At 38.2% G+C, this 21,925-nt stretch overlaps 1 protein-coding gene across 2 annotated transcripts in view; it reads right to left on the bottom strand.

Annotated features, from left to right (window-relative positions):
• TPR (translocated promoter region, nuclear basket protein) overlaps positions 1-21,925 on the bottom strand; it is a 41,872-nt gene that overhangs the window by 1,697 nt on the left and 18,250 nt on the right. The window contains exons 24-49 of one of the 2 annotated variants that reach the window (XM_086463400.1): positions 21,758-21,874; positions 20,527-20,730; positions 20,252-20,436; positions 19,809-19,956; positions 19,279-19,416; positions 18,418-18,549; positions 18,020-18,150; positions 17,471-17,681; positions 16,946-17,092; positions 16,346-16,544; positions 15,482-15,687; positions 14,699-14,760; positions 13,458-13,666; positions 12,872-13,144; positions 11,904-12,052; positions 10,981-11,064; positions 8,741-8,941; positions 7,243-7,374; positions 6,622-6,712; positions 5,961-6,145; positions 5,079-5,147; positions 3,844-3,950; positions 3,054-3,160; positions 2,214-2,309; positions 1,873-2,029; positions 172-290 (exon numbers count right to left, since the gene is read on the bottom strand). In XM_086463400.1, coding sequence (XP_086319526.1) covers positions 172-290; positions 1,873-2,029; positions 2,214-2,309; positions 3,054-3,160; positions 3,844-3,950; positions 5,079-5,147; positions 5,961-6,145; positions 6,622-6,712; positions 7,243-7,374; positions 8,741-8,941; positions 10,981-11,064; positions 11,904-12,052; positions 12,872-13,144; positions 13,458-13,666; positions 14,699-14,760; positions 15,482-15,687; positions 16,346-16,544; positions 16,946-17,092; positions 17,471-17,681; positions 18,020-18,150; positions 18,418-18,549; positions 19,279-19,416; positions 19,809-19,956; positions 20,252-20,436; positions 20,527-20,730; positions 21,758-21,874 — 3,859 coding nt within the window. The remainder of the gene's footprint in view (positions 1-171; positions 291-1,872; positions 2,030-2,213; positions 2,310-3,053; positions 3,161-3,843; positions 3,951-5,078; positions 5,148-5,960; positions 6,146-6,621; positions 6,713-7,242; positions 7,375-8,740; positions 8,942-10,980; positions 11,065-11,903; positions 12,053-12,871; positions 13,145-13,457; positions 13,667-14,698; positions 14,761-15,481; positions 15,688-16,345; positions 16,545-16,945; positions 17,093-17,470; positions 17,682-18,019; positions 18,151-18,417; positions 18,550-19,278; positions 19,417-19,808; positions 19,957-20,251; positions 20,437-20,526; positions 20,731-21,757; positions 21,875-21,925) is intronic. The other variant, XM_009962193.2, reaches the window with a different exon arrangement.

The raw sequence follows: 21,925 nt of genomic DNA, 5'->3' as shown, positions 1-21,925 counted from the left end.
CCACGTAAAAATTGTTTGCCCTAAAGACTAGAGGCACCAAAATGTGATCTTGCTCTGAGTTCTATCTTTTTTTGTGTACCTTGGTTAACAGCAGTGCACGAGGCTAATCCAAAAAGTTCCCACGCTTAATGAAATGGTATGAAAGAACCGCTTCCAGCAATTAACCTGTACCTGCAGATGAACTAGAAGGAGGATCTTGACTAGTCGAAGGAAGATCTGACTCATCAGATGCTTGAACAGATTCTTCTTCTTGCTGGCTATCAATTTCTAGGCCTGCTTCTGAAGTAACTCTAGAAGAGGAGGAGAGGGAGGAAAAACGTGTATTCGCATAGTTTCAAAAAGCTCAGGGAAAAAAGGCATCATCTTGGAGCAGAAAGATTCCTATGCAAATGTATTTCCCCAGAAATTTTCATTTGTTTTATTCTGTTTTGTCGTATTCCCTCCTGCTCCAATCAAAAGAGATTTATCTGGCTTTTAGAAAAACAACAGTGTAATTTCCTTGATGTGCAGCCCAACTCCAGCTGCATATTCAACATACTGATTGTCTTTCAGAGAAGATCGTAAAAGCTATGTAATAACTAAAAAAAAAATAAATCTAACGTGACGGTGGTGTGTGTTTAGACAGGGGAATAATGAAGTGGAGGGACCACACGGACCAGTTATGCATAAAGATCACTCACTGGTGCAATACCCAAGTTATTTGGGCTCTGTCTTCAAATGACAAAACCCAAAATGCATTATAGGCCTGGATAAAAAATTAAACATTCAATGTAGTTTAAACGCAGCTCACTTTTTGGTATATAATTTTATTTATCTTGATTAGTATATAAAAACCCGTCAGAAGATGCTAACTAAAACTCATAAACTGTGGTAAATATCAGTTCTCTACTAGCAACAGATTGACTTGCTCTCCTATCAAGCTCAAGGCCTGGTCTGAACTACAGATTGTTCTGTGAACCACTTCCTTCCTCTGTGAGTGTACTTCTCATTCACTAAAGATTAGATGGTTTTGTAAGAAACAAATTTGAGACCTTAACATTTGAATAGCCATCCTATGCTCTATCTACTTGTAGGCAGACGATTGCAGTCCAAGTTGGTCCTGCATCAAGAAAACCGAGTGGCATATTTAACCTGCAGCAGTAACATTTCATTTTCTTATGATCAAACCTCTTACCACCTGCAATTAGTAGATGAAAGTTTAGGTAAATTCTGAACTACATCTTTTATTATTATGCAATCAATAAAAAACAAAAGTAAACCACAGCAATAAATGATAAGCTATCCCCTTTTAGATTTGTAATGTATTTGATCATAATACAAAATACAGCAATTATTATAAATATTAAAAATCACACTTGCAAAGTGGAAGACAAAATCATTTGTCTACCAAATTTTTAAGAACTGCTTATTCCCCTCCCCTGTGCTACATCTTTTGTACTTGCACAGCCTTAACTGAATGACTTCGTTATACATGCTTGCTTTGTAAGGATAAGTGATTTTCTCTATTAAAAAACAGGAATGCTTTAGCCTTTATTCTACAAACTCCAGTCCTTCAAAGCAGGGCCTTTACCATCGGTATTTGACTACTACAGAGCCCTCTGCATTCCAAAAAATACAGAAAGCTGATTTTTTTGGTGACTTTTCTATTAGCTACGTTAAATCAGAAGAAGAAAATCAGGAAAAAAATCTTTGGGTTTAGACGAAAAGGTCAGATTGTCTAATGCTTCACAAAATTAATAAATCCTGTTTGAGCTGTCCTTCCTACCAGAACAGGTTAAATTGAAAACGAATCACAGGTACACTTGGATGAAAACAAATCATTAAAACTAACACGACAGCAAGTCTCAGTGAATGAAAGAAGTCATAGTTTACCCTTCAGATTCTGCCTCTGCAAAAACTTCATCCCCATCATCACCCGCTCCAGCCTCTGTAGTGGTGGACAGATTGCCCGTGGATGTCGTAACCATTGGAACAGACTGAGAAGCATGCTCTGAAGCGTCAGCTGATGCACTTTCAGTAAAAACCGTCACTGTGCAGGAAAAGCAGTTTAATAAACATCAAGTTAGTTTGAATTTCCTACAGAAAAGCTATGGAAATCTTTGGTGTGTTGGGGAAAGGGTTACTGAATACACCTGACACAGCAATAAGCACTATACCAATCATAATCCAATTCTTTTCTGGGAAGTCAAGCCTGCAAATTTCTTGCCACTTACCTGGTGCTGCTACTTGTAATGGTGTTGTGGGAACACTACGACCACCTGATTCTTCCTCATGAGCAAGGAATAATGGGGTTTCATACATTCCTAAACCTGCAACACAAAATTTTAGTGACAGTTAAAATCGCCAGCTAAAAAACAGATTAACTGTCTTCTCTCTGTACACTTGATGAAATCCAGTGATTTGTACTTAAATAAGGAGATTTTTGTTATTTTAAGCTGTTCTGACCTACTGCCAGAGCTAATTATAATTTATTGAAAGGTAAAACCTTGATAAAAATATTTCTATTTGTTTTACTTTCATCCTTTTCTTACGCCATTATTTGACTGTGCGCTTTCTTCAAAGAACAGCATACTGTTCCATGCTGACGGGGAAACAATACAGACAAATTGCCTAGCCATCTCTTAGCAGGTAAGGATATAACCTAAAGACTTCTTTGCATTTGCTGTCTTCCCCTATTATTTTACTACATGGAAACTACAATCAACAGTAAAATTAAGGTTAGAAGCTATTCCTTCAGTATTTCATTTCTCCTTAATGAAGTTTCTTGTGTCCAGCAGGCAATTTGTCCTACATAAAATTTCAGCTTCTCTGGTTCACAAGCCTGTTGTTCCCACCCACAGAAGCACTCTACTCTTTAAACCATATTACAAATACAAGTGCAGCAGCTTGAAGGAAACACCTTTTTACTTTGTTAAGTCTCTCTCTGCTAACAATTATTTAAGAGTTGCAGGTTTCCACACTTCAACCAGTAGCTGAAGTAGGATTGCCTTTCAACAGCTGTGTTACTTGTTTTTTCACTCTATCAACCATGCAGAAGTACAGAAATGGTTTACCTCCTTGTGACGCAAGCTGACCAAGATCAGAGTGACTTGAGCTAGTTTGTGGCATATCTTCAGGGGGTCCGAATCTAAATCTAGGAACTCCAGCTACCTGGGGGGAACTATCAAAATAAAGATTTAAGGAAATCTCCAATTTTTCCAATGACTGGGGAGGAGGGGAAAGAAGGAAAAAACCCCAAAATAATAATAATAATAAAAGGTAACTTTCTGACCCAAATGAGAGAACAAATTATGTATGACACAAAATTAATTAATACTGACCATAAAAATCAGCTAAACTACTGTTAATTAAATAGCAATTAGTTTCTCAAACTTATTTGGACTGCATGCAAATTCAGTACAACACTCCTGAAGAGAATATTCTTTGCTTATTGATCCTATAAGTTCTCATAATTTTAAGCAGACTGCTCAAAATGTCCAGAACCTTCGCAAACCCAAAAACTGAGGTAATTATCTTCAATGGTAATATTAGGGGGCAGGGCAGGGGGGAAAGAGAGGAGAAGGAAATGAAAAAGAACCACCTCTTTTTTTTGCTTTATCTCTTCCTAAGTCAGTAAGTTACGATATATTGGAGATTATCTGCCTCCTAATTTGCTGATAAGTTTCATGATACACCGTTCAAATAACAATTACTTATTTGTAGATGTAGATCATCCTTCACATTAGTTAGTATATTTTAGCACATTACTCCAATCACAAGTTCATTGCATTTGAATTTATTTTCATTCCACTGAAAAACAGAAAGAAAGAGATGCCTCCCCCCCGGCCCTTTACATTTACTTACTGAATGGCTTCTGCAAACCCATCTGTACGATGTGGAACTACAAGAGTGGGTGTGCTTGGAACTGTTCTGTCCTCATCATCAAAGAAGTGTTGCTGCTGGAAAAAAGACTGATATGAGAGCCTACAACATATTTACAGTTTCTACCAAGCCAAGTTAAAGGTTGGTTTGCTTTTTGCACATCGTCCAGCAAAACAGACTTAGGTCTAACAAAATTCTTCTCTAATTTCAGACATCTAAATCTGAGCTAGCAATATAGATCGCCCTTACCGACGATAAAAATACCAAAGCAAGACAAAATAAAAACCATACATTTGAAGGGCACCCATCTTTGAAAGGATTTTCAGATATCTACTCCATGAGATCAAAGTGCCATATCTCCCTGTTGACTACAAAGAAATCTTAGGATGACTCATTCATAAATAGATAGAAATCATCTGTCTTAATCTGGATTGCTGTAACCTACCTACCATATGGGATTTTCCACATATCAAATCACTTGATCCTTATAGATTTGTGTCCTTTGTTCCCGCATTGCCTACAAAGCCAGACACCTCAGCTCCCTCTTCCCTCATCCTTCATAGGGCATTCTCTTCGTCTCCCTGTCTTTCTCCCATATCTTTCAAACCTTTCTCTCCAAAATACCCCTAAGCTCCCTCCCATGTGCTCAGTCACTGTTCAGGCAAAAACCGGAGGCCAGTTCCAAGCAGAAATTGAACGACAGGTACATGCAAGACAAGCAGAATTAAAAACTGAGCCAATGCCTTTGATCTCAGAAAACGTACATGTAGTCAGTCAGCCTTCCTCCCCTCCCTCGCTGAACTTGCATTCATTCTGACAAATACAGTTGAAGTTGGATAAACGGTTCAAAATTAGCCAAAGGAGACAGAAAGCATAAATGAATTAGCCTTGTTCCCTTAGGATAAGGCTGAAAAGATTTTTTTTCTTTTTTTCCCAGTAATATATCCACTTTAAAGATTGATTACAAAACCAAGTAATTAAAACTACCTTGGACAAAACCAATTCAACCTCTTTTGAAGAGCTTTAGCTTCCTGGGACTTTTCTAGTATTTGCCTTCCATTAATACAGAAGTTAACAGGACTAAGATATTACCTGCAAGGCTACAGAAACCATCCCATGTCTGTAGCTAGACTTCTTTAAAAAAACCAAAACAAAATCCAAGAGTTATGAATGTTCCTTCAATGCAGGTTTTTAATACTAGACTTTTGTATACTTACCATCCCACCTATACCAGGAGTTAACTGAAGTCCACGCCCCACCGACTGTCTTCGAGTCATCTGGATTCTCTTTATAGTAAAGAAAAATGAAGTAGCATGAATATTTTCCTGGAATTTTAATATCACATCCAAGGACAGGGGCTCAAGAGTAAGTCTAACAATTAGATGTCAGTGTACCACACTGCTCAATACAGGCATCATACCTCCTTAAAGAATAGACCACAGCAGCAGCTATTCCACATCTCATATATGCTGCCTGGTCTAACCACAAAAAAGAATAATATAGGTTTAAATTCTGGGTAAGTGACACTACTATTTCACTCAACTTTCTGAGGACAGAAAACCTGAACACAGAAATATTGTGGCCCCAAGCCTCAGAACAAGTTAATCGTAAAGGATAATTCCAGACAGGATATTTTTGCAAAATTCAGGTTGCGAAGTTTTCATTTAGAAAATCTACATCAAAGCATAATCATGGGTCAGGCACCGACTGTGAAACATTTAACTTAGAAAATGAATGGCAACATTCCTTTTCCCAATCTGCGTTGGGTCAGAGAGCAATAAAAATCCCCATCAATCTGTCTTAGCTACAAGTTGTTCAAGAACAGCTTTTGTAGTGGAAATACGAGCAGTCACTGACCGAAACAACACTGGTATAATAATTTCAGGACACAAATCCATCATGAGTGCTCTACTGCTTTTAACATTCCCTGTCCAACCATAATCTGCAGAACGAGACATGTCAGCCTCCTCAGCTACCATTTGTAGGATGCTAAATACATGTCATCTTTTTTACAATAGTCAGAGTACTTAGGCTTTATTTAGAAGAAATCATACAGGTATTTTTTAAAAGTCTTCTGACCTGCTAGAGATAGTTTATACCTGTACTGGGGGACCCAGCTCTTGAGGAGGAGCATGAATAGTTAGGCGTGGGGGCAGTGGATGTGGTGGTCTGCGCGGTGACTGTGGAGGCCGAGGGGCCTGTCTCTCTGAGGCAGAAGATGGCTGTTGTTCTCTTGAACTTTCATGAGGAAAAGTGGACTCTGCAGCACTTGTACTCCCTTCTCCTAAAACATACAGACGTATAGAGGAGTAAACACGCCTTCCAAACCGGGTTGAAAACATGAAGGCAAGTCTTCAAATTCTGCTACCACATGAACACAGACATTTGTACCTTTGCAAGAGTGGAGACAGTTCATTACTGTTATTTAAAATCACTTAAAAGAGGCCTTGTGCCAGCTACATCAACACTAGCACCAAAACAAACTATTGACGATACAAGTGCTGATTCTTGAGAGATTAATCTACTGATCCAACAACAGCAGTTTCCACAGCAACCTGAGCTTGCAGGGTTTTCAAAGGAACATAGAATAAATCCAGAAAAGAACATTTCAGAAGAAGATACATTTCAGGTTAAAATGGTCTTCAGCATTTCACCTTATATTCCTACTTTTAAGTGCACACTTTAACACAGGCAAAACAGCTTCTACATTTCCCCCCCCCTTACAGACACAAACTTTCAAGAAACTTGGAATAACCATACCACTGTTTTGAGAATCTGCTGCTCTCTGGTTGCTTTCACCTCCTCCCATGCTTTCCTCAGTTTCTGTTCCAGGATCTGTACCGTCAGCACCCTAAAAAACACCCAGATAAACATAATATCACTTAGCATTAAACAACTTATAGATTGTAAAGAGAATATAAAAGCACTACAGAAGTGTCCAGAAAGTAAACAAAATAAAAACACATGAAAATCTTAAAATATTTCTGTAAATATCTACAAATCAGGTATATGTATACAACTGTATGAAATTTCAGAAGTTTTGCATCCCTGTACATACACAAATGTGAACAATGTAGCCATCATTGCTTAATAATAACAGACAACAAAATATCCAGCTTTCAAAGAAATTGCTTACTAGCTTTGCAGCTACAGTATTTGTTGCTGGCTCCTGTACTTTGCATTTTCATTCAGCCCCCTTAAACATTCAAAGTTCATTTTTCTTGTGAAAACACAGAAATTACTATCACCTACTAGTGTTTTCTGGGATAAATTCATACTAAGGTTTTTCTTCTTTCAAGTACTCAAATCTGTGCAGAAGCATTACAACACTGATTTATTCCAAGAAATTTAACAGGCTATTAAAAAATGTACAAATCTCACCTCAGCATCATCTGCTTCATACCCATCATTACCATCAGCACTACCTGTTCCTTCATTACTGTCATCACCTTCATCTCCCATCCCTGTGTCTTCATCATCATCCTCATCTTCCTCTTCCTCATCCTCATAGTCCTGTAAGACCACCAAAAAACCTTAAGGAAGTGCAGAAAGGGTAGTGGAATGATTTCACATGTTGAAGTGTAAACTTTGCTTTGCGCTACATAGACCACGCCTGTCTGTGGATCTCTTTCTGAAGACGTTCAGCACTTATTACCCACAGAGTAGCTGTATGTATTTTTTTGATTGCTGTGGTAAGTTGACCTTGCCTGGAAGCCAGACACCCACCCAGTCACTCCCTCACTCTCTCCAACAGGATAAGGGTAGAAAACAAGAGGCAAAAGCTTAATAAAGGTAGCCAGATCACTTGTCAATTACCATTATGGGCAAAACAGACTCAACTTGGGGAAAACTAATTTAATTTGTTGCCAGTTAAAAAACAGTTGGATGGTGAGAAACAGAAGAACTAGAATACCTTTCCCCCACCCTCTTCCCTCTTCCTAGGCTCAACTTCATTCCCTCGTTCTCAACTCCTTTTCCTCCTCCCCCACCCAGAGCAGGGCAGAAGTGACAAGGAATGGGAGGCTGTGGTCAGTCCTAACAATTTCTTTCTGCTATCCTTCCTCCTCACGCTTTTCTCCCTGCTTCAGTGTGGGCCCTCTCCACAGACTGCAGTCCTTCAAGAAGTACTCCAGCAGTGGGTCATTCCCACTGAAGGGCTGCCATCTTTCAGGATAAACCTGCTCCTGCACTGGCTCCTCTCCATGGCTCACAGTTCCTGGCAGTAGAGCCTACTCTTCCACGGGCTGCAGTTTATTTCAAGAAATATCTACCTGCAGCACCAAGGTCCTCTCCACAGGCTACATGGAAATACCCACTCCGCTGCCATCCCTTTCATGCACTACATGGAATATCTGCTCCGATGCCTGGAGCACCACCTCCCCCTCATTCTTCTCCAACCTCGGTATTCACAGGATTGTTTCTCACATTTCTGCCCCCCCTCTCCTCACACTAACACTGCCATGCAGCATTTCTGCCCTTTCTTACATATGTTTCCACCAGCTGATGGGCTCAGCTGTGTCCTGCAGTGGGGCCACTGAGGAGCCAGCTGGAACTAGCTGTGTCTGGCATAGGGCAGACCCCAGCCTCTCCTCACAGATACCAGCTTCATATGTTGAAAAACTCCTATGTTAAATAGGCAGAGATAGTCTAGATGCACTGTGAAATTTTATGACTCAAAAAAAAATTCAAGCTGAATTAGCAAGTATCTGTAAAACACTAGAAATACAGACTATAAAAATAGAGACTATTTATACAGTAAAACCAAAATAAAATAAAGAAATTGATTAAATTAGCTCTGCACAGTGAGCTTTAAATCAGGTCAAAGATAAAATCATACGTGAAGTAGTTAATAAATAAAGTAATTCCATGATATACATACTTCCTGCTCGCCTTCATTTTCTTCATCATCATCATCTTCATCATCACTATCAATTACAATGACATCATCTCTCTTTGACTGACCATCCTGAGATGAAGAAGTATTTTGTTGATCTGACTGAAGTGGTCCAAGATCTATTGGGATAGACTGAGAAGTTTCTTCACTATCCTCCATGGGAGTGTACTCTCCCTGTGTAACACCCTGTAAAGCATGAATTACCAGAGGAAACAAAATTGAATGTGGCATATACGATTTTTAAATGTTCATCAGGAACGTGTCCATTGTACTTCTAAGGGCTCCCAGCTCTCAACCTCAATCAAATGGAGGCCTGCTCTACAACACAAGTATTTTATCCTTCACTAACAAATCTGATTTGGGATGGGTGCCATCACTGGGGACACTGTATCACATATGATGTATTTGAAGGCATATCCATTCTGCTGTCTTGAATGTTTGGCCATCTACTTTGGATAACTGAGGAGCTATCACCAACAGCTGCACAACAAGCAAATACAGATACACGGAGCATTGTTGACAGCTAAGGCAACTCTCTGCCCTTATTTCACACCCAACCAACAATTGCCTGGTTACTTAGAGGGGCACTCTGAGCACTCCACCAACACTGCAGTTACCATCAGTGCATGAGGCTGGTGATGGGTCAAAAAGAACAGAAACAAACTGATACTCACAAGAGAAACACTAGTTATCGCTGTTTCTTAGTAACTAACCGAGATAGGAGAGGACAAAAGAGAATGCTACAGTTGATTGTCACCAATCGACTACAGACAATTAGAAGTCTGCCCAGGATCAAGGAACAACCATCTCTCTTCTAAGCTGCTGTTTTAGAGTTCTTTTGGTCTCAAGGAACAGTCATGCAACTCAGATGATAGCCAGACACAGAGCTAGCAAAAAGTTCTCCTTCCATTCAGCACATATGTATATTCAAAACATCTGAACCAAGTCTGACAAGTGTGACTAGATGTGTTCAGAAAAAAAACACATCAGAGAGAGTGCCCCACAACCTCTTTTTAAAATAACAAAAAAGAAAAAAATCGCAACTACCACATACATTTTGTAGCATTCAAGAATTTTGGTTTAGGTATAATAACTAGGTTCTGCTATCTTCTGAACATGTTACTTTAACGTTGCTAACAGCTGTCTGGTGGCAGAATTCAAATAATCACACTGAGTACTAAACCTGTTAATTAAAGAAGGTTTAAAGATACCTGTGGAATAGAAAGCACACAGCTGGGATTTAATGGGGAGGTAAACATTTATCATACCTTTTAAACATGTGAAGGATACAAAGGGAAAAACTGTAAAACCATGGAATGACTGACAAAAGATTCAGTAGCCACTGCTGCTTAAAGAAAATAGATTCCACACCTCAACAAGAAGTTTTGCCAAGGCAGAATTACCATAACACTTTTGCTCGTTTCTGACGTGCAAGGAGATTCACAGTTTTCACTTACATTTGGCTTTCCTAACACAGCTACAATGGGCATCTTACAGAATTAGAACAAAACCAACTTTTTTCTTTGTTTATAACATCATGACCCATCTAACACTAAGCGTGCCCAAGGACTTGTCAAATCTTTCTGTAAAAGAAAAGCCAGAAACCAAAGAGAAGTACTCCAAAGGAGTAAGCGAAGAACTAGACATTAGGAAAATTTTTTTTCACTGAAAGAGCTGTCAGGCATTGGAATAAGCTGCCCAGGGAGGTGGTTGAGTCATCATCCCTTAATGTGTTTAAAGGTCGTTTAGATGTCATGCTTGGAAATATGGCTTAGGGGTGTACTTGGCAGAGTAGGGTTGATGGTTGGACTTGATGATCTCAAAGGTCTTTTCCAACCTGAATGACTCTATGAACTGAATACTCAAGTTCCATTTTAAGACTGTGACTCATTTAACCTCTATATAAAACAGATTTTCACTACATAAAATTGGGGTTAAGGACACTAGGATTTCTAAAACAACACATTGAATTAAAATTCAAAATCGCAAAGCTACACTAACATTGCTAATTTTACTTATATAGGTATGTGCAGAGTGCAATAAAAATTGAGTATCTATCCTTGAACATAGCAAGTCTGAACTTTAAATGGTTATAAGTGGCTTCCACTGGAAATCTGCAAGATCTGACTTGAGATGTCATTTCTAAAAACATTGAGAGTTTGAAATAAAAAAAAGAATCGCTATTTCTGCTGAAATTAAGACTTTTTCTTTTCAAATATGCTTACTTCTCCAATTGAGTCTTGTGAATCTTGATTGTATGTTTGAGCTTCTACCTCACCATCAGTGCTCTCCTCTGCTGTCACTTCCTCCTGAAAAAAAGTTTGGTTCTTCAAGATGTTTGAGATTTTTATTTTTTAAAAAAAAATTACCTTTTCCCATAAAGATCATGGGAAACATTTTGTTTCCCTTTTACTATCATTCCTTAACTCTGCTTTTATCTAGCACCCCAGATTTCTCTGCCCTGCAGAAATACAATTTCCCCATTCCAGTCCACTGAACCTCAGTGTCTCTTAATCTTTTCAGGACCAAAAAAGAACCCTCAAGGTTTCCCATTCCACCTCCATCCTCTCAGCTAATTAAGAGATAATGTTCTTACACAATTTTGCCCTTTTCTGTTATGCAACATCCCTCTCATACAGAGTTAATAAGACATCTTTGACTTTCTTAACGTTTTTCGCAAGTTGCCTGCTGCGAGGTTGTCTCAAGTTCGTTCCTTTTTTTTGCAGGACATCCCAATTCCCTCACACCAATATTTCACATGCATCTCCTGTAAGCTTTTCCATGGAACCCCTCTTTGCTCACCTGGCATCTCCTAAAGTACATTGCACTTGATTCCAGAATAACTGTAGATAATGACCTGCCAGACCACATTGAAAAATGCTTTAATTTCTTCCTCCTCAATGCTCTTTAACTTCTTCCTCCTCAATGCTAGGATATGGCCCTCTCTCTTTCCTCCTACAGTTCACTAAGATTTGCATCATTCATTACAACTCCTCTAACCTCTGCCTTTTACAATACCCAAACATAATTGCTTCCTCTGCAATAGATTGTCATGTTAAGAATTAACTGACTTGCTCTGAAGTAACATACTCCCTCTTCCCATTAAAATCTTCCAGAGAGATAGATTAAGTAGTATATTCTCAAAAACCTCAGGTCCAACTCTCTGTATGCTTCTCAGTTTCTTTGGAAGAGGTACATCCACTGTTTCCTCTGAAATTTGGTCCGAGTTTTCCACAGTGTTATCCTCCTCTTCCTCTCGTGGACGTTTGGACAGTGAAGAACTTGGGGTAGCTGAAACTTAGAAGAGCCTCTCTGTTACTTTCAGAACAAATGTACAACACGGAAAATCAAAAGTTTGGTATTTTACTCTGGATGATCGCCTCTTTTTCTGCATTGAATGATAACAAGTAGAATCAGACAGAATCACTTTGGGCTGTTTCCTAGGATATGAAATCATCAGCCCCTTCAGTTACAAGTCTTATGCTCTTGGACCTACATTCATGACCTGATGGAACCCAAATGTAAGCTTCAGGGTACAACTAAAATATTTTTTCCAACATCTTTGCTTCTGACAAGTTTACCAACAAATTTAACAGAGTATCAGCTAGGAAACAAAACAAGCAGTTCACAAAAGTGTATTTTAGGGAATAAACATTCTACCCCAAATCTATACTACGTAGGGCAAACAGATGTACAACAGTGTATCACACTGAGTAGCTTTAGTGTTCTTCTCTATATTTTCTATTCTAGCCTAAGTAGCTTTCTCATGACTCCTAAAATTAACCTTGCTCCAACAGTACCATGGAAAAAAGAGGCAGCAAGGTCTAATGCATTAAACCCCAATGGCGCTCTGAATATAGAAACACATGAGTTTTTATTTTCTACTTTAAGGAATGCAGTGACAACAGCATTTCAGAGGTACCATTTCTGAAGGTTCAGGAAACAAGCCTAATCTCAGAAGTTTGCAAAATGTGCAATAAACTGTGGGGGGGCGGGGGGTGAGGGAGAGGAGAAACACAAATCATATTGCTGAAGTTAGGCCTGCTTTGACAAGGGTTCAAATGGAGCTACTTAAAAGGAACTATTCAAAAAGTAGGCCTATAAAATAAAACCAACCTGTGCCAAACACTGCTGTGGAAGTGGAGGGCCTCTCTATTTGAGAGCTCTGTACAACTTCTACAATGGTAGGGGATGGCTCCTGATTAGCAGGCTCAATCTGAGGATGACTTTGCTGAGTGGGCTGCACAAAAGCAGTTGCTTGAGTCTGCTGCTGAACAGTCAAGATGGGCTGAGACAGAGATGTCTGAACATTAGGACTGGTGGAGCGCACAGACCCACTAGTGCTTCCAAAGACTGGAACATGCTCCACAGGTCCTTCTGATTGCATAGCTGAAAGGCAAACAGTAGCACATTCAACTGTTTTCATATTATCTAGCACAGTTCACATTCTCCACTTCAGAATGTCCTAAATAAGCAGATTCAATGTTTTGCAGATTGAGTTAACATTGCCTAAATCCATCCTCAGTTGAGGAATCTCAACTGTTGAGCTGCAATAGAAGTGGTCATAAAGGTGCAATATTTAAAAATATGCAGGGACAATAAAACTATTTGAGGTACTTTCAAACAAATAATTACCAAGATTTCAAGGCAAAGGTAGCATTTATGGTTACTGTAGATCCTTATACTATACTAAAATGCTCACCTTCCTGAGTCTCCACTTGTGTTGTAGGCATAACTGTGGCTGTTGGAGTAGTGGTAGGATTAGTGACTGTAGCAGGAGTAACCATTGGACGGATACTGGCTCTTGGAGTAGACTTATTCCCAGCTATTGCTGCAGCAGTCACTTTACTTGGAGTTGACACAACAGGAGTTGGCTTAATATTTGCTGTTGGGGGATCTGAAGTGCTAGCACTGAAAAACAGGATATTGCTTTCATAATGGTAGTGCAGAAAGCAGATTTTAAAAACACCAAATGTAACCAAATTATCATATCCAGAAATACTAATTTTTAAAGGTTTAAAATTTAAAAGCCTAACAAGGGCATAATGAATTGTCTTCCAAAATTTAACGTAATTTTATAGTTAGAAAAAAAAGACAGGCCCACTATGCCATCAGTAGCATTCTGTCAGCAGCTCAGAGATTTGACAAGTTTCTTCAAAGGTAATCAACTAGAAATCTGTAAGCAGCTGATCAAAAGGAGCACTGCGTGGCTCATGTTGTTAGCTGTGCCGGGTCTTTATCACAGTGAGTAATACATCTTATATTAAAACTAACTGATTCACTCAATACAAAAAAATCATCATCTCTTGGTTGAGACAATGATCAGCCAAATTTTAAGGTATTTTTGAAAGCCTTGCTTTCAAAAGATTTTAAAAATACCAAATGTAAACATATTATCATAACCAGAAATACTGATTTTTAAAGGTTTAAAATTTAAAAGCCTTTTAATTTAAATTTAAAATTTCTGAAAGTCTTGCTTTCAAAAGGATGCTGTCATAAAAACTGAAAGGGAGTTTGTTACCCAAACTTAGTAATATTTCCTATTTTAGAGCTTAGTCATTTGACTATTTTATCTGTTGTTAGAGTTACCATCTATTTAGTCTGTTCCTCACGTCTGAGATTCTTACACAAGGAAGATCCTCACCAAAACAAAAAACGTTAAAGATAACAATCAGAACTGTACAAATTCCAAGAATCTTGAAGTCTGAAAACATTTAAAAAATCTTTTATGTTTCCCAGATACCACGTTCCTGGTGGTTAATACGACAATTTAACAGCTTAGCTGAGAAAATAGGAGGAATATGCTATGTCAATTAATAACTTCAAAGTTGCTTAACAAAAATTGTGAAAAGCCTGTGGTTTACTAATAAAGAGCAACTGAAGACAAAACCAAAACCCACCAATCATAGAAACTCTGCAAAAACCCCAAACCCTTCAACTCACATTCCTCTTTCACCTGAAGCTGGAGTAGGCTTGAGCGAGATTTGCCTCTGCTGTTCTGGGACCTATTAAGTAAGAAACAGAAGTATCACGCCATTTAAATAGGAAGCAGAGTGAGTAATTTGGTAAAATACTTCACTTCAGCAGACAGATCTGCTTACTAACAATTGTTTCTCTAACAGAGAATCCATGATTATTGCAAATTCTCCAAAACAAATCTTACCAGTCGTACCAAGGATGCAAAACAATTCAGTAATTTCTCAGGTATTTTCTGAGACATATTTCTGAGACAACAGCAGGTAGAACCCATTATACTAAATGCATGGATAAAAATACAATAATAGAGAGCAGAGTGCAAACAGCTCATTGGCTAATTCACACTGAATGATACAACTGTATGCTTGTTAGCACTGGGAATTCTGACTATGGCAGGAAATAAGTTTTAAATTAAGTTCCGAATCCTTCCTAAAGCCAAACTGTGTATTTCCGAAACCAGAGGACAGTGGAACTTGAACAGAACGCAGTTTCTTGGGCTCATTGATACTTTTTAATTTTCCCTTTTTTTTTTTTTTAAAAAAGTGTAGATGTCATGACAAGAATGTCCATCTGCTATTTAAGATGTTTAGAGAAAGCATCTTAATGTAAACTAGTCCTAAATATTACATACTGTCTACACAAACCAAGTTGGACAATGGTGCTCATACTGACAGCTGTTGTTCTTGTTCAGTCATGAGACATGCAAGTTGTTTATTTCCTCTCACACAGATAGCTAAAAGGGTTTTGTACCTTGTTTGTAGACTCTGGTGGCTCATCTCGCTGTTCATGGTGTCGCTCTTGCTGCTCTCTAAGCTCTCTTTCCAGACGGCAGATTCGACCTTCATACTGTGATTTGAGTGCACTCATTCGCACCTCCAATTCAGTCTTCTGCTCTTCTAACGTGCTGCTCTTTTGTTTCCACTCTTCATTTTCTTTGGTTAGCTGTTCTTTCGTACCTAATTGAGTAAGAAAGAATTCAGTCTTGCCACTGTAAAGCTTCCCACTAAGCCTCTGCATGCTGGATACCTGGCTGTTTTAATAGGTTACTGAAGTATTTTGAATCTTGAAAACATTAAGCAGTCAAAGGAGATCTTGGAGGTAATTTTAACTTTCACGTGCCATTTTTCTATTTAATTGCAATCAAATAAATTAAAACATATAATAAATATATAAAAATTAAAAAATTAAATAAAGAAGTAGTCACAAAAGAGCAAGAAGTTTTCAGCAAGCTCTCATTCCTCTCAACAGGAATTAAAAATAGAGGAGGCAGTACATTTTGCACCTGCACACTTAAGGAAGGCAAGAGGAGTTACTTGGGCTGTTAAGTAGGGTCAACCTGCTATAATCAACAGAAGGATAAATAATGGGTGTTGTCATGTTGGCTGGCCAAAACTTTTTTTACCTCCAGTGTATGGCTAACTATATACTTTTATCACCTCCTGAAGGAATTAAAATTTAAGTTTTAGAAGAATTCCTGTAATAGCTAATCTAGAAAAAACTATCAAGTAGGACATATTTTCCCAAGCATCCTGTCTACACACTTTTCCACAGGAATAAAATCAAAACCCCAAACAGAATAGGACACCTTAAGGACAGAAAAAAATACTGTAATACCAGCTAACTGTGCAATTTTCTGCTTCGCTGCAAGCAAGGTCTTCCTAGTTTTCTCTTCCTTCTCAGTGATCTGTTGTCTGAGCTGTTCTTCCTGCGTAGTCTTCTCTTGCAGATCTTGATGAAAACGAGCAAGTTCTGATTGTAGCTGAGTTATCTGCTCCTGAAGATTTCTAACTTCTGTTTCCTTTTCTGCTATAGTCTAGAGAAAACGAGACATTGCAACTGCTGGCCACAACGTTACTTTGGCAAATAAATAGCCTAATGAGCTCCAACGACCTAGTATTAGCTGGCCATGGTATTAAGGTTAAAAGGCTTCTAATTTATAACAGGGAAGTCCAGTCCTCTCTGACTGCAATAGTTCAGAGAATAGCATTCTCTTTCCCAATTAATTTATTCCAAGAAACAATTTGAGACACACTAGACACAGGATTTAAACCAGGTTTAAGGTCCCTCTTTCCCAGCAAGGTACAGGCACAAACAGGTCACTTCCCATATTTCTGTGCATATATGTGCACATACACAGAAAAACACCCTCACAGTCTTCACAGTTACGCATTTAAGATTGTAGTACAGTACTCTGAAATTGTTCACTGTTCTTACCTTTTGTAAACTTTCAACCTGAGTCTCCAAAGCCTTTGTCTTCACCTCAGCTTGACTGAGTGTGTCCTTCAGCTCTTGTACTTCCTGGACAGAAACTTGTTCTTCTTGTTGTTCGACAAAAGACTGAGTTGATGCTTCGGCAACCATCTGAAATACGTCAAGTGGTATCAGGCTAAAGAATACTATCCGATAAGAATGTCACTAGTTTCAAAAGTTACTTTTGCATGCAAACCAACTGTTTAAAAAGTTCTGGCAAAACCCAGGAATTACAATGAATGCTCAAGTTCTGTTAAGAATACCGCAAAATATTAAGTGATAGGCAGCTCATGTTTTGTGGCAGGTTGAGCTGACAGCAGAACAAACAAATAAATAATTTTCTGCTTTTCTCTTCACAGGTAAGTATTCATACAGTATTATACTAAGGGAACATGAAGATCATTAGCTAGCTTATATATGACTCAAGATGAAAACAAACTTTTTTTTTTTAATATGTTTTTTCTTTGTTTGCAAAGAAATTCTACCTACCTTATCATGCTGTGCTTTCAGCTCCTCATATTGAGTCTTGTACCTGCGCCCAATTTTCTTGACCTGTGTTATAGTTTTCACTTTTTCTTGTATGTCAGCCACTTTAGCATCTAGTTCTTTTTGTAAAGTATCCTTTTCTGTTCTTATTTTAGTTACTTCATCCTTCAGGCTCTGAACAAGATTCTGGCTTGTAGTCAAGGATGCATTAGTTCTAAATAACAGGAGATTAGAGGAAAATGCAGATGGTTTAGTGTTCAGACGTTTAATCAATATATTTCAATATTGCTCATTTATGTAATATCACAGGCATTATCTATAGTGAATTGTTTTCTAGAATACAAATTATTCTACAATAGTTTAGAATGTTTAGCCAAAAGACAGCTTCCAAAACAATTCTCACTTCATTTTAATCACATATCAAGCTACAGTAAGAATAGCAAAGGTTTCACAGTTACATGGAGACAGTTAAGAAATTACACTTCCAGATACAGCTTTATTTAAAATATTTTGCTTTGCACCAAACTTTTTACCAATTGACTTATACCACACCTGGCTATTTCTGCTTTAAGCCTGCCTGTTTCTTCACTCATTTGTTGTATTCGTTTGGTGTTTGCCTCCTTCTCTGAAAGGAGCTTCCGATACTCTTCGAGGTCAGTGTCCTTCTGTTGACTCAATAAATGCTGAAAGGTTGAGAAAATAGTTTCCATTTTCATGAGATGATTACACAGTTATATCCAGAAAATCTCGTTGAATTAGAGCTACTGCTTTTGCATTTTGATTTGGAATGCCTATGAAACAGAATACCCTATTTTGAAGCTGCATAAATAATGCTTTATAATTCAAATACATTTCTTACTTTGTTGTTGTTTTTAAGAAAATTCAGAAATTTTTTCAGGTTCTCCTCCGCGCCTCCCCCAACATCTTCTTTGAAAACATACACTCCCCACCTGAGTCCGGGCTTTCCAGCGTTTAACATCTTCTTCCAACAGCTTTTTCTCTGCCTGCAACATTCCACTTTTCTCACTCAGTTCAGCATTAGACTCTTGTAGAGGTAGAATGTCTGCCTCAAGCTTGCGTACCTTAAAAACACAACTGAGCATTAAACTCTCTGGATCTTACGAGACTGAAAGAAATGCAATATGGTAGGCCTTGACCAAGGATAGTAAGAGGGACAGAGAGTGCAAAATCCACACCCTCAAGAAGTTATGACATAGCTTCTTTTTCAACTCTCTGCCTTTCAGTGGCCAGCTGGGGGCAGGGAGAAGGATGAGGTGCAAGAGCAGTAAAAGCTCCTACAGACAATTAAAAAAAAAAAAAAAAAAAAAAAAAAAAGACATCACAATTTTAGATTCTCACTCTTTGTGCTTTGGTACAGGAAACAGATTATTAATTACATGTCCAAAGCTAAGCAACACTGCACTGGATTATTAAAATAACTGGTGTGTGGAAATGGGAAGAGGTAGTATCTCCCTTTTAAACTCTTAGTAAAGCTGTAGTCTGCCTTATATGTATTCCTGTGCCATTCTTCCTTTATCTGCTTGTAATATCCTTGTTACTGGTATACCTCTAGCCAAGGATAATTGCTGATTTTCAGTTTCATTTAGACGAAACTGAAATTTAAACTTTCCAATGTCCTACATGGACCCACGTCTCCTAAAATTCTAAATTGAAAGTTTCCTCATTTGTGTTTGATGTAAAGGAATAATCACTACCTAAATTATGTATTTGTTGTAATTAGCAACGGTATATCCAGACACTAACTCATCAGCTTGAATATCTGAAAAATTTACATGAACCTCAGTACTAACCTTTGCTTGAATTTGTTGTAGCTCTTGTTCTAGCCTCTCCTTCTCTTCTCTTAGCATCTTGTTGGTTTCTATCAGTACATTCATGGTCTCAGTTTTTTTCATTAATTCTTCATGCTGGGCAATGGTTTTTGCTGTTACCTTTTGAAAAGATATAACTCAGTCATTTGTTCTGCTTGCACATGCATATATACTTACCTGGATCTGGCATAACACCATTCTGGAAAGCTATCATGGCGTTCATTATCTCATGCATACATTCAAAACAAGTAAATATTGCTTAAGAAATGGGAGATGGGAAAAAAATGAGATAAATTATCTTTATTTTCCCTATTTATGTGATTCTGGAATTGCCATAGTGCTTCACAGGACTCCGAACAAGATCCTCGATTTGGCTATATAGCAACCTCAGTTTAAAAGCTTCCGATTCTTCCAAAACTTAATTTTTGGGCACAGGCAGCAAAGACAGACTAGAACATAAAGAACACCCCTCTCTACTTATTGAAAACATAGGCAGTAACATCCACCCATACCTGCACCTTCTCTCTCTCAGCATTGAGACTGTCCTGCAGTTCCTGGAGTTCCCTTTCCAGGTGCTCCACTCTTTGACGGTAACGCAAACTCTCCACCTGGGCCACCTCAAATCTAGTTTCTGCAATCTCCTTTTCTCGACGTATAAATCTGCAGTAAGAAAATGTACAACACATCACGTCAATGAAAATGCATGACGCAGCATTTTAAGTTGATGCATATTACATCTGAAGGTCTACTGAGTATAGAAATAAGTTCAGAGAGATCAAAAAGAAAATGCTAGACAAAAATTCTTGAAAATCTACATAACCCCCTAAAAACCACAATCCAGCAAAAAAGCTCCTAAATTTTATACATTATCCTTCAAATATAAAGTAATACAGAACTATTTAATTAGGCAACTGATTTATAACCACTGAGAGAAGGAGCCTGGAGCTAAATTTACCTAAGAATTTCTAAGATTTGTTCCTGGGATTTGCCTTCCTCATTAAGAGAAACATTCACTGCAGTTGGCATGGCTTCTTTCATAGAAGTCACCACCTTATCACTCAGACTTTCCAGCTGTTCATGTAATAATCGATTTTGTTTTTCCAAATCTTCACAGCGGGTTGCAAGTTTTGAAGCTTCATCCTACAACAAAATTGTTCAATGGCTGTAAATTCTGTGGCTGAATTTCTGTTAACTGACAAAACCACACGGGAACCGTAAAACCAATCATACCTTGATCATTCTCTCTCTCTCTTCCCAGGAGGCTTTGCACTCTAATAACTCAGACTCAGCTTTCTGAGCAGCTTCCTCTAGCTGCTGCCTTACCGTTGTATTCTTGGCAACTTGGTCTTTAATAGCCTGTAATGCTTCAACATCGGCAGCGTGAAGCATTAATTCCCGCTCGTATTTATTTTGAGCTTCAGAAGCCATCTTTGCCTGCAGAAAAATATCAGAAACAGACTGTTACCTTTAATCTTAGATGTTTGGAACGTACAAAGAGATTCTCAAATTCTAGACAAAAATCAGTAACCGCTAATCAAAAAGAAAACCACTGGCCAAACCCCCTGTCATTCTCAAGTATAAAAACAAGGGATAAGCTTAGAACAGTTCCCTTAAAGAAATTATTAAGAAAAATTAGAATTTGAAATAATTTTCTCTAAGTGGCTAGCAGGAGGATACGCACTCTCTATAGCTACTCTACAATCAAACCTCTTGCTGTAGAGTCTGCATGGATAACAGGGAGGTATTAGTCCAAGAACATTCACTGGTTACTTCTACATCTGAATGGGCAAAGATATTTACTGCATGAGACTAAAAAGCAAAGGACAGACTATGGTCATAGTATTAGCTGGAAAAAAATGGAAATGCCTCTCTACTAATTTTTGGGTTGGACTGAACAACAGCCAAAAGTTTTTCTGCATCCTTTACACCAATCAGCATTGCTGGAATTCTCACCTGCAGAAAAGTAGATTCCCTTTAAAAAAACAGTGGGTAACAAAATCTTACCAGATGCTGCTAAAGACCATAGTGCTCCACAGTTTTAAAAGATGACAATTATGTTTTGGGTTCAAAATTATTTTCCCCATTGTCTTGTTGTGAGAGTTCAGTCTTATTTTTTGCTCCCCCCCTCAGGAGACTGAGGTAGCAATTCATTGAAAACAGTTAATTACATTCCCCAACCAATTTTTTTACATAATGAAACATAATTGTTTTCTTAAACCTGACACAAACTTTATATTCAGTCAACTTAGCTGATATTACCACAATGTTTGATCAGGTAAGAAAAATGAAGTATTAAACAAGCAGCTGTTCACAAAATAGAGAAAGTGCTCTCACAACACTCTACAAGTCTCTGATTAGCAGCACTACCTTTAAAAACCATTTTGAGTTCAACTGAAAACCAATGAAAAACTATCATTAAGTTTATGACTCTGGCTAAAATAGGCAAATACTACAAACATACTTGTTCCTGGCAGTCACGTCTGGCTTGTTGTTCATTATTCAGAGCTGTGCTGGCTCTCTGAAGAGCTTCCTGAACTTCTGATTGCACGGTTGACAGACTCTTCTTTAGTTCTGACAGCTACAGTGATGAGGAAGGGGGGAACAACAAAAAAACGAAACAAAACAAAAA

Source organism: Leptosomus discolor, chromosome 3 (genome assembly GCF_034619465.1).
Source record: "Leptosomus discolor isolate bLepDis1 chromosome 3, bLepDis1.hap2, whole genome shotgun sequence".
Lineage (NCBI taxonomy): Eukaryota > Metazoa > Chordata > Aves > Leptosomiformes > Leptosomidae > Leptosomus > Leptosomus discolor.
The sequence above is the reverse complement of the archived record's forward strand: the minus strand, read 5'-3'. Positions and strand labels throughout refer to the sequence as shown.